Below are 12,758 nucleotides of genomic sequence, written 5' to 3'. Positions count from 1 at the left end.
AAATGATTCTAGTAAGAATAAGCAAACAACAAAATAATGAAAAATAATTATTAGAAAGTTTTCTAATTTGTGCTTTCTTTCACACAAGCCTCTTACCACATGAAACAGTTTAAAGATCCAACAATATAATCATGATTAAATTCAAAGGATATCATGCAATTTTGATATTAAATTTTAATGAAACATTACCTTATCCTACCAGTGCTATATATATCCTAAAATAATTTCTGAATTACTAATAACTTACTAATTTTCAAATAAATCAATCAAGTAGCAAAAATAATTTGATATCAACCACAAGAAAATAAACCGACTATATAAATTTGTAACGTCCGCCAATATAATTAACTTTTAGAAGTTGATGATAAAGGTTTTGAGTCATACTTTTTTTTCTTATCACCTTAAAGAAAATGATAAGTAGCACTCTCTCATTTATGGCGTATTTTCATTCTGTTTTTCAAACCAGGCAGAACGAGAGCAGCTCCCCGTCTTTCAGCACCGGCAGCGCGTGCTGGAGACCCTGCGTCGTCACCGTGTGGTGGTGGTGGCTGGCGAGACGGGAAGTGGCAAGAGCACACAAATCCCTCAGTTCCTTCTGGAGGAACTCCTGCTTGATGGCCAGGCTCCCCAAGCCTGCAACATCGTGGTGACGCAGCCACGCCGGATCTCCGCCATGAGTCTGGCCTGCAGAGTCACCCAAGAGTTAGGCTGCCAGGATGGACCGGGGTCAAAGGTGAACGCTTGGTTGACTTCTCTCACTCGCAATTACATTGCTTCTGTGCAATAAAATGTGCAATATTTTAGATTATGCAATATTTTAGAATTACCTTGCCCGGACGTGACTTTTTAAATTACTTATTAATGTTTTTACTGGGAAACACGCACTTTGTGGAGTAGCACCACCAATTTCATTATACGCAGCTGTTGTATAATGACAATAAAGGGGTTTGATTTGATTTGATTTGACCTCTACTTATGAAATTAACTGGTTCTAGAACTTTTTTCTTAAGTTGGATTTTTTTTGTAAGTAGAGGAATATTTTAAACTGGGTCACTCACATGGTGCCATGTGGCCACATGATGCGTGGTGCATTCGCAGGCGTTGTGTGAAGTTTGTGTGGGTGTTGCTGAAAGAAGGAGCATAACTAGTCAGTATGGCTTGCATAATGGCTGTAGAAACTCAAGTCTACTGCAAGCGTTATGGCATTTCCTTGTTCAACATATGATTTTTGATCTTTTGGAACTTGGACAAGTGATTGCATTTGAAAAAATAATTTACATATCAAAGCGTTTTGTAACCTGAAAAATTCATATGTTCAGGCATTCTTAAGTAGATGGACTACTGTATATATTGATTTGACAATTCTGTTTGTGGGTGGCCTGGTGGAGAGTAGTTAGTGCGTTGGCCTCACAGTATTGAGATCGAGGGTTCAATCCCAGGTTTGGACCTTTTTATGTTGAGTGCATGTTTTTGCATGGATTTTCTCCAGGTACTCTGGTTTTCCTCCCATCCCAAAAACATACATGGAAGGCTGGTTAGACACCATAACTTGCCGCTAGGTATGGGTGTGTGTGTGAATGGTTGTTCGTCTCCTTATGCCTTGTAATTGGTTGGCCACCAATTCAGGGTGTCCTCCGCCTGATACCCGTAGTTGCCTGGGATAGGCCCTAGAATCCCCCAAGACCATTGTGAGGATAAGCGGTATGAAAAGTGAATTAATGAATTCAGTTTGTGATGTCACAGCCAAAATTGCCAATAAAAAGTGGGGGTTCCCTTATGCTTTGTTTTGAGTACAATAACAAACAAATTGTGAAAACAGCCAGTTTTGAGGACCAAATTGGTTTTCTACATGTCTTTTTCATTTTTTGACATCCTCACCATTCCATAGCACATTTAAGTTTACCGAGCGTCCTTCCTTATAATATAACTTCAATTTTTTTCATGCCTTCAGTCGTCGCTGTGTGGCTACCAAATCAGAATGGAGAACCAATCAGGCGAGTGGACTCGCTTGCTGTACTGCACCACCGGAGTTCTGCTCCGGAAGCTCCAATGCGACCGCCACCTCAGCGCCCTGACGCACATCATCGTGGACGAGGTACTGGAAACGCACTCGGCCAAGATCTCTGGGCGCTCACGATAACGTCAAACATCCGCAGGTGCATGAACGCAGTGTGCAGTCAGACTTCCTGCTAACCATCCTGAAAGAAATAGTCTGCAGGCGAACAGATCTGCAGCTAATTCTCATGAGCGCCACAGCCGACTGCCACAAATTCTCCAAATACTTCAACCGCTGCCCTGTGCTCAGCATTCCGGGAAGAACCTTCCCGGTGGAGGTGAGCAAATCACATGACATATAATCATCACACTCTAAATAACAACAACAACAAAATATGTTCTCCAACTAACAAGATATTGATTTTTGGCTAATTTGGGGAGCCTGATTTAAAAGAGGAATTAGTTTTCTTCTGTCGCGTCACATTTTTAGGTAACATCTTAGATTATGTTAGATAACTTTATTCATCCCGTATTCGGGAAATTTCATTGTCACAGTAGCAAGAGGATGAGAATACAGACACAGGAAAAGACATTTTAGACATAAATAAATAGGTAATAAATAAATGAGCACGTTGCTGATATATATATATATATATATACACATATATATATATGTGTATATACATACATACATATACATATATATATATATATATATATATATATATATATATATATATGAATATACATACATATGTATGAATATACATACACTTGTCTTAATTTCCTCTGGTTCTAGTCCAGTCATAGTCTTAATGTACCATTTTGCACTAAATTTCACAAATAGGCATTTGTAATCTAGCCAAAACAGAAGACGGTTGCAGCAAAAATGTTGCGCCCATTTTTATTTTTATTTCAAAATTTCTCAGGGTGACTGACAACAACTGCATTTGGGGCTTAAAAGCCTCATTGTAACAAGATGTTTTAAATCTGTAATTTCAAAAGTTATGTAGATAATCTAATCCCAAAGTACCAGTAAAATTAAACACTGAAAACTCTTAGATTCTGGAAATTTCACTTCAACCCAGTAGCTAAAACTACCTTGCTAAATTCAAAATACTACTGAAGCTAATGCTGTTGAAGCATTTAATCAATTGCTACATCACAGAGTATAGTGTAATTTAATAAGATTCACTTGATTATCCATAAAGGCGGCCTCACAGGTCTTCTAGTATATAAGCCTGATCAATTAGTGGACCTTTATTTTCAGGTGTTCCATTTAGAGGACATTGTAGAGGAGACTGGCTACATCCTGGAGAGGGACTCAGAATACTACCAGAGGGCCCTTGAAGATGAAGAGGAAGTGACCGTTTCTGTCACTCAAAAAGGTGGAAAGACGTTACAGCATCAGGTGAACATACGCCCGCCCTCTTTAGCCACGACTCCATCTCGGGTTGGCTGCTAAAAAGTGTCCATTCTGTTTTGGGGTGATTTTCAGGAGGTGATTCTGAGAACTTCATCCCCTGGCTGGGATTTAGGGCCCGACTTGGATCACTTCAGTAGCAGAACTCGCCAAGTGCTGCAATATATGAACCCCAACAAGATCAACATGGACTTATTGGTGGAGCTCATCTGCTACCTTGGTACTGCACTGCTATATAATTGCTAAGAATTGCTTTGGGAAAAACAATACTCAAATTTTGGTAAAAACTTTGAACTTAGCTTGCAATAAAAGTAATTTCAAAGAATTAACAATACAAATATGTTTAAAAAAAATAGTCTGCCTTACCACCATTTTTTTCATACAGTGGTACCTCGAGATACGAGCTTAATTCGTTCCGGGACTGAGCTCGTATGTCGATTTACTCGTAACTCAAATGAACGTTTTCCATAGAAATGAACTAAAAACAAATTAATTCGTTCCAACCCTCTGAAAAAACACTCAAAAAGGATATTGGATTGGAATTTTTTTTATGTGTTCTAATTTGCTATCTATGAACAAAGTAACAAATAACTAGTGGTTTAATAGTACTAAAATGTTTTTAATAGTACTAAATTAATTAGTAGTACTTAAAATTAGTTACTAAATTAACTAATTTCGTGGAGGGGAGAAAGACGGACAGAGGGGGGGGCTTTTTGCATGGCAATGCGCTCATAACATAACATAAACAAATTTAAATGAACTTGGATTACGATGCAGACACACTCAAAAATAAGTTTAATCTAACCTTACACTAAACTTAATTCTAATTTTGTTTGACATTTTGATGCCTTTCTTCTCCCGGGTTGGCTCTATTTGCCCCGCCTCCACACTGACTTTCAGTCAATATCGAGGGTTGTTTGCTTTTGTATTCCCTTCAAAATATTCTGAAAATGATGCACACAAATGTCCTCACAATAGGATAACGCACGACCACTTGCCAACGACAAGTAGTATATACTCCTCTCGTATTAGCGATCGCTCCGCCATTCGCACTGACTAACAGGGAAAAAATGCAACGCTCCGCCCAGTGCTCGTAGAGACATTACATGAGGGCGTTGCGACCAAAGAGATATTACACGAGGGAGTAGCGACGGTAAAGACAGTGCCCATGATGTTCTTATGAGCAGCCTCTTGCGTCCGCTCTCTGCTCGTATATCAAAATTGGTCTCGTATCTCAAGATAAATATATCCCGAAATTTTACTCTTATCTCAAATTGCTCGTATGTCGGGGCACTCGTATGTTGAAGTACCACTGTAATCTTATTTTTTTTTATTACAATCCTGATCCGAATGCAATCTTATTCTTTCTTGTTTTTTTAGGCTCGATAAATAAACGATTGTCATTGTTGTTGTTGTTTTTTGCTTGCAGACAATGCTCCGCAATTCACAGCCCTGAATGGCGCCGTTCTGGTATTTCTACCCGGTCTGTCTCACATCCAGCACCTGTTCGACCTGTTGTCCTCGGACAAGCGATTTAAGGATAAAAACAGGTGAAAACATCGTGTCAGCGCACAAATGCAGTGTCATAAAATTCCAAACTTTTGGAAATGGAATGCTTCAGGTACCAAATCGTGGCCCTGCACTCTACACTCTCCTCAAAGGATCAGGCCATGGCCTTCATGATACCACCAGCTGGCGTCAGAAAGGTCCCGTATTTCCCCATCAACATTTTAAAAAAGGAGTAGTAATTGAAGTAATGCATTTTCGCTTGTTCATTAGATTGTGTTGTCGACCAACATTGCTGAGACGGGCGTCACCATTCCTGATGTTGTGTTTGTTATCGACACAGGAAAAACCAAGGAGAACAAGTAAGGCTTAACAGGGGTGAAAAATGGCCATGATGTGTATGATGCTGTTATCAAGTACAGTGGTACTTCCAGATACGAGCTTAATACGTTCCGGGACTGAGCTCGTATGTCGATTTCCTCGGAACTCAAACGAACGTTTCCAATAGAAATGACCTAAAAACAATTCGTTCAAACCCTCTGAAAAAACACCCAAATCAGGATATTGGATTGGAAAAACATTTTTATTTGTTCTGATTCGCCATCTATTAACAAAGTAACAAATAACTAGTGGATTAATAGTATGTACTAAAATGTGATTAATAGTACTAAAATTAGACAGATTTTGCGGAGGGGAGAGAGACGGACAGAGAAAGGGGGGACTTTTGGCGCGGCAAAGCGCTCGTAGCATAACCTAAATAAATATAAATGAACTTGGATTATGATACAGACACATTCAAAAATAAATTTAATCTAACCTTGCTCCAAGCGTAATTCTAATTTTGTTTTAAAATTTTATACCTTTCTTCTCCCGAGTTGGCCCTATTGGCCCCGCCTCCACCTTGACTTTCAGATGCAACCTATCGAGGGTTGTTTGTATTCCCTTCAAAACATTCCAAACATGATGCACACAAATGTCCTCACAATAGGATAACCCATGGCCACTTGCCAACGAGAAGTAGTATATACTCCTCTCGTATTAGCGATCGCACCGCCATTCGCACTGTCTAACGGGAAAAAAACACTGAAAAAATACAAAGCTCCGCCCAGTGCTCGCAGAGACATTACACGAGGGAGTTGCGACCAGAGAGACATTACACGAGGGAGTTGCGACCGGAGAGACATTACACGAGGGAGTTGCGACGGGAAAGACCGTGCCCATGATGTTCTTATGAGCAGCCTCTCGCATCCGCAGTATGGTCGTATATCAAAATTTGTCTCGTATCTTGTGTGCCTGTGTGCGTTTTCTCTGGCCAACATTCAAAAAACATGCAATGTTGGCTTGCTGGACACTCTAAGACCCCTAAGTATCAGTGAGAATAGTTGTCTGTGTCCTTCACTGCAATTGGCTGGCAACCAATTTAGGGTGTCCCCCATCTGCTGCCTATAGTTGACTGGGATAGGCTCCAGCACCCTCTGCCACCCTTGTGAGGAAAATGAATGATAAAATCATTCAATTGCGAGTAGACTTGCAGCCATTTAAATTAAACTGTTGAAGGTGTTGGGATTCAGATGGTTTTATTGGTGTGGGGGCTTAATTTGCGTAACGTGGCCTTTTAGGTACCACGAAAGCAGCCAGATGAGCTCATTGGTGGAGACATTTGTGTCCAAAGCCAGCGCCCTCCAAAGACAAGGCAGAGCCGGCCGTGTACGAAATGGTTTCTGCTTTAGGCTTTATCCAAAGTACAGGTAAGCAGGGATGAGTGCTGATGCCAAAAAAAAAAGATCTCTGATCATGGATTATTTTTTCCTTCGCAGATTCGATGCATTTATGGAATACTCCATTCCAGAGATTCTTCGTGTGCCCCTGGAGGAGTTGTGCTTACATATTATGGTAAAAAAAAATAGACTAGTGGTTTGCTGTTAAACAGAAAGAAAGGAAGATATTAGGGGGGGGGCGGGTTTTTAAAATTAGTTCTTTTATATTTTTAAGTATTGACTCATTTCCTCCCACTTTGTATTTGTATTTTTTTCCATTTTGACTGGGGGGATGGCAGCAATTCGATCGCTGTCAACTCCGCAGTCAAAATGGATTGGACGTCTATCGCCGTTAATGGCAGTGAAACATGATCACTCATTGCTAGCTTTTTTCATTGAAATGAATTTAAATTCTAACTGTGAATAGCAGTGAAATATTTAAAAGGCTACAAATAACAAAATAATCCTATAGTACATTTTGAAAAAATTCAAATACAGTACTATTCTATATATTTACCCTAATGAAATAAACTTTGAAAATCAAATATTGCCCCTAGGTATGGGTGTGAGTGTGTATGGTTGTCCGTTTCCTTGTGCCCTGCAATCAGCTGGCCACTGATTCAGGGTGTCCCCGGGCTCTGGCCCAGAGTCAGCTGGGATCGGCTCCAGCACCCCCTGCGACCATAATGAGGATAAACCGGTTCAGAAAATGAGATGCAATGAGATAAATTTGGGTGGCCAGAAATACGTAAAAAGAAAAATGCACTGAATTTAGGAATGGGTGGTTTCGGCTGGATGCCTCTAATATATTTGGCTACTGCAATTGTGACACATTTAATTTGACATAAAAAGGCAAAAAAATGCTTGCAATATCTTAAAATTGTGCAAAAATGAAGAGCAAACCCACTTGCACAAAAGTAGAGACTTTATTTGCATTTTTGGGCTAATTAAAAGCATCTTATGGAGTAGTAATTCTGTTCCCTGAACTGTAAGTTTCACACCTATACGAGAAAGCCTATTTTTTGATTGTTTTTATTTTTATTTTTTAATTAGAACTAAAATATTTAAACAAAATTTGTTCGCAACCGATTTGCAAAAACAAAACAAAAACCCTCTTACCTGGCTATAATGTTGAATAGATTTCTTCAAATTGTGGGGAAAAAGACATTAAAATGTGCTATATTTCTTCTATTATCACATTTCTTTGGAGTCGAATGCGGTCAAAATCAGCTGACGAGAACTCCACTCGCATACAAAAATATCCCATCAGTTTATCCCGGATAAAAACATGAATAAATGTTAAGTATTTTTATATAGGGAGTTACTCTCCAATCACCCTGCACATATATCTTTTTCTTTTGTAATAAGAAATGCGAGTACGGCTCCCCGGAGGAATTCCTGAGCGGCGCCCTGGACCCCCCGCAATCTCAGTCTGTGATGAACGCTGTCAACCTGCTGAGGAAGATTGGCGCCTGTCAGCCCGCTTGCCACCGCCTCACCCCGCTGGGACAACACTTGGCCAACCTGCCCGTCAACGTCAAGATCGGCAAAATGCTCATCTACGGCGCCATCCTGGGTTGCCTGGAACCCATCGTACGTCCGTAAATTAGCACCTTTTCGCCGTGATCGCCGTTTGCAGCCCGTCTGTTCTGTTTCCAGGCGACCGTCGCCGCCGCTATCACGGAGAAGTCTCCGTTCTCCGTGCCCTTCAGCAGGAAGGAAGAAGCCAACGTGGCCAAAGTGGCACTGGCGTTGGCCAACTCGGACCACATGACCATATACAACGCGTACCTCGGGTATGGGTGTTCTCTTTTTGACGATCCCAGAATGACGCGAGGAATGAACGCTGACATGATTCTGTGTTTTAGCTGGAAGAATTCCCAAAAGGAGGGACCGAAAGCAGAAATGGCCTTTTGCCGGAAACACTTCCTCAACCGAGCCGCGCTCGCCACCATAGAGGTAAGATGAGATGAACTTACTGGCGTCGCTAAATAAAGGAACTAAATTATTGGAAATGGCTCTGAGCGGGATACACTAGCTTGTAAGTACTGTAGCATTTATCATTATTGCACAGTAATTATTATTCATTCATTCATCATCCGTACCGCACATCCTCGCAAGGGGGGGGTGAGTTTGTTGCTGGAGCCTATCCCAGAAAGGTGGACTACACCTCAGACTTTTTCATACCTGTCAACCTCTGCCGATAACTGCCCTTATAAATGATTATGATTCCCCTTACAAACCCCCCAAAAACCTTACAAACACCGTACGAGTCGTACGGTGTTCGTAAGGTTTTTTGGGGGTTTGTAAGGGGAATCAATAATCATTTATAAGGGCAGTTATCGGCAGAGGTTGACAGGTATGCTTTTTGCACTGGTGAATCGTGATATAACATAAACAAATTTAAATGAACTTGGATTATGATGCAGACACACTCAAAAATAAGTTTCATCTAACCTTACACTAATCTTAATTCTAATTTTTGTTTTACATTTTTATACCATTCTTCCGGCCGGGTTGGCTCTGTTTGCCCCGCCTACAACCTGACTTTTAGTATCGATGGGCTGTTTACTGTTGTATTCCCTTCAAAATCTTGCGAAAATGATGCACACAAATGTCCTCACAATAGGATAACGCACGACCACTTGCCAACGAGAAGTAGTCTTGAATTAGCGATCGCTCCGCCAACAGGAGCTAACAGGCTAAAGGGGGAAAAAAACACTGAAAAAAATGCAACGCTCAGCCCAGTGCTCGCAGAGACATTACAAAGAGGTAGTTGCGACCAGAGACATTACAAAGAGTGGGTTGCGACCAGAGACATTACACGAGGAGTTGCGGAGCCAGTGCCCCTGATGTTCTTATGAGCAGCCAACGAGAAGTAATATATACCTCGTATTAGCAATCGCTCCGGGATTCGCGCTGAGTGACGGAAAAAAACACTGAAAAAAATGCAACGCTCCGCCCAGTGCTCGTAGATATCTGTTATACACGAAAGAGATGCGGCAAAAAAGACAGTGCGCTACAATGATAAACAGCCTTTCATGTCTTGGCACCTGGCTTTCTCCTATCTCGAAATTTTTCTCGTATCTAGAGATGATTATTTGCTTGAAATTTTATTCGTATCTCGAAATGCTCGTATGTCGGGGTGCTCATATGTTGAGGTACCACTGTATAACAGAAAAGTGGCAAAACTTATTCAATCACTTAATATGTTGGAGATGAATATTATATAGGAAGTAAACCGTTTATGCCATGCCACTTTTTTCCAAACACCACTTTAATTTGCTAGGAATTTGGAATCGGGTATGTTTTTAATTTCTGTTTCTCTCTATCTCTTTTTGTTTAATATTAATTCATTATGCGCCATTGACGGCAATAGACTTCCGATCCATTTTGACAAGAAGGGATGGCAGCGATCATTCAGAATATTGGTAATGCGAAACTCATACAAATCATGGATCACAATTTCTTAGCCAATTGCCCATTTTTTTAAAAACCTGCTCTTACAATACAGATTTTGTTAATACCATTTTTATCCCCTAAACAACAGCATGGAGTTTGATTGTAAAACATTGAATATTTCCTGTGAAAAAATGACATTTTTTTAACTGCAAAGCTTTTCTTTTCAAACTCAATTCTGATTTCTCAAATTAAAAATTCATGTTTTATTTTTGCATCAAAATGGAATATTACATTCATTGCCTTTCTTTTTTTGGATTTAAAGACCTTTCAATGCTGGAATGCAGACACAACAATCATAAACATTATGTTGAGGTCGCAAAAATATAAATTTTATGAACAAGTGCACTCATTCATTTTATGAAGGGCCGCAATGAAATGGCAGTGGGCTAATGTGGCTAACTAGACGCCATTGGCAAAAAAGATCCGTTCTATTTTTAGTGTTCGACCTGTGACCCAAAATTTATGAAATTGGCCCTGATCTGCGATCGATTCTTGCGCATTTACTAAAAACACATTTAAAAAAGAAATCAAGCGAATTTGGTCGGGCTAATAAGTCTTTGCAATGCAGGATGTGAAGCGGGATCTGATGAAGATGATGGAACAAGCGGGCTTCTGCTTGCCGCGCGCCCCACCCGAGCCTCACGTCTTGCTGGTGGGGGCTGCGTTAACGGCGGGCCTGTACGACAGTGTGGCGCGTACGCTGTATGCCCCTCCCGCGGACGCGTCTGAGCGAGCAGCATGCTCGGCGGAGACGCCGCAGGGCCGTGCGCAGGTGCACCCATCGTCTGTCAACCGCCACCTGCAGACGCACGGCTGGCTGTTGTACCAGGAGAAGGTTTGATCTTTCGTCTTCATATGAAGTCTATGGGTGCCATCGATGGGGATAGATGAAACAGAACTGGTCGCATAATTAACAGATTTTACATTAATTATATACATATATATATATATATAAATGTGTATATGTATGTGTATATGTGTGTGTATGTGTGTATATATATATATATATATATATATATATATATATATATATATATATATATATATATATATATATATATATATATATATATATATATATATATATATAAAAATAAATAAAAAACAGACCACCGAATGCAATTGTAACTTACAACAGTTGCCCCCGCCAAATATGAGTTTAACACCCCTGGATTACACCGTAGCTTTGGCATTTTACCTCTAACAACACTGAAACTAAGGAAACAAATCAACAAAATGTATACTGTTGGAACTCCTTTAAATTGCCTTTGGTTGACTTTAATGGAAGACCAATCCAGTTCAAATATTGCATTTTTTTAATCAGGTGAAATACACAAAGATTTACCTGCGAGACACCACTCTCATATCTCCGTTCCCATTGCTGCTCTTCGGAGGGGACATCGACATTCAGCACAGAGAACGCCTAATCACGCTAGACGGATGGATGCACTTCCAGGTAACAATATTTCTTCTTCATCATCTTCGCCTTCTCAGATAATTAGAAATGGAGAAAACAAATCTGCTTGCCCATTTAGACTAAACAGTTTTAATGTGCCACTTGGGAGTTTGATGTACTTCCATTGTGGGTGTCGATAATGTTTTAATTATTCGGAAAAAGTCACTGAGGTTTAGGAGTTTTAAATGGGACAGAGAGAAAGAAAATCCATCTAAAAAAAAAAGAAAATTTTTGGAGGACTGTTTGCTAAGCCTAATTAAATTTTAACCAAGGGGCAATCTGCAGGTGTTTTAAAACCCTGAAGCACCGCACAAAAATGCTCCATTTAACTATCAAATAGACCTCTTTTGAAGCCTTTTGAAGTAAACTTTTAATTCGAATTGTATAGCAGCATTGCTTAAATACAATTGCAATGGGGGTGTTTTTTTTGTTTTGTTTTTTAACAACAATCATGAAATATTTCAACTTTTTTAGAGGAAAAAAAGAAGACGGCTAGCTATGGTTGTGCATTTTCAGAATCATTTGTACTACCTTTAACACTTATTAGCATGTGCCCAAAACGTAGTTGTCATCTTCAATTAGTTTGCTACTGTACTAATAGAGGTTTCAAATATTTCTTAGATTTAAAACAAAAAAAATAATAGGTAAAAACAAAAAAAATAATAGGTAAAATACGCTTGTTGTGTTAATACCGGTGTTTTCTTAAATTGCAAAACACTGTCCTTGTGTGACTATGAGTACTATATTTTTCTGGAAGTAAGGTTTTTGTTTTGTCACAATTTCCAATTGCTTTGCAGGCTCCCGTGCGTATAGGAGTGATTTTCAAACACTTGAGGAAGCTGCTGGACTCGTTGCTAAAGAAAAAGCTGGAGAACCCGCGCATGAATTTAGAAGGTAAAACAAAACGCTCGGTATCCCTAGGCTGATATTAAAATCTAGTTTATTTTCCCTTTTTCAAGGTGTAAAGGCTATTCACCTCATCTTGGAGCTGATCAAATCGGAGAACTCTGCATCATGTGTCCAAATGACAAAATAATGAGACGACATTGGAGAACTCACTCTTTTTTTTTAATGACAGTCATTATCCTCGTTTAAAAATGTATATCATGAGAGTAACTGTCATTTCCCAACACATGGAATAAAGTATTTTTTAATTCCA

The 12,758-nt window shown here is 39.8% G+C and overlaps 1 protein-coding gene across 2 annotated transcripts in view; it reads left to right on the top strand.

Moving 5' to 3' along the window:
* dhx29 (DEAH (Asp-Glu-Ala-His) box polypeptide 29) overlaps positions 1-12,758 on the top strand; it is a 21,065-nt gene extending 8,307 nt beyond the window's left edge. For both annotated transcript variants that reach the window (XM_077622179.1, XM_077622180.1), the window contains exons 12-28: positions 467-733; positions 1,952-2,095; positions 2,157-2,333; positions 3,266-3,406; positions 3,494-3,638; positions 4,848-4,968; positions 5,040-5,124; positions 5,198-5,286; positions 6,544-6,672; positions 6,742-6,817; positions 8,050-8,274; positions 8,341-8,477; positions 8,550-8,640; positions 10,712-10,978; positions 11,468-11,599; positions 12,397-12,493; positions 12,559-12,758. In XM_077622179.1, the coding sequence (XP_077478305.1) occupies positions 467-733; positions 1,952-2,095; positions 2,157-2,333; positions 3,266-3,406; positions 3,494-3,638; positions 4,848-4,968; positions 5,040-5,124; positions 5,198-5,286; positions 6,544-6,672; positions 6,742-6,817; positions 8,050-8,274; positions 8,341-8,477; positions 8,550-8,640; positions 10,712-10,978; positions 11,468-11,599; positions 12,397-12,493; positions 12,559-12,635 (2,400 nt within the window). In that variant the 3' untranslated portion in view covers positions 12,636-12,758. The remainder of the gene's footprint in view (positions 1-466; positions 734-1,951; positions 2,096-2,156; positions 2,334-3,265; positions 3,407-3,493; positions 3,639-4,847; positions 4,969-5,039; positions 5,125-5,197; positions 5,287-6,543; positions 6,673-6,741; positions 6,818-8,049; positions 8,275-8,340; positions 8,478-8,549; positions 8,641-10,711; positions 10,979-11,467; positions 11,600-12,396; positions 12,494-12,558) is intronic.

Source organism: Stigmatopora argus, chromosome 16, assembly GCF_051989625.1.
Source record: "Stigmatopora argus isolate UIUO_Sarg chromosome 16, RoL_Sarg_1.0, whole genome shotgun sequence".
NCBI lineage: Eukaryota > Metazoa > Chordata > Actinopteri > Syngnathiformes > Syngnathidae > Stigmatopora > Stigmatopora argus.
Note: the sequence above shows the minus strand (reverse complement) of the source record. Positions and strands in the feature narration are given on the sequence as shown.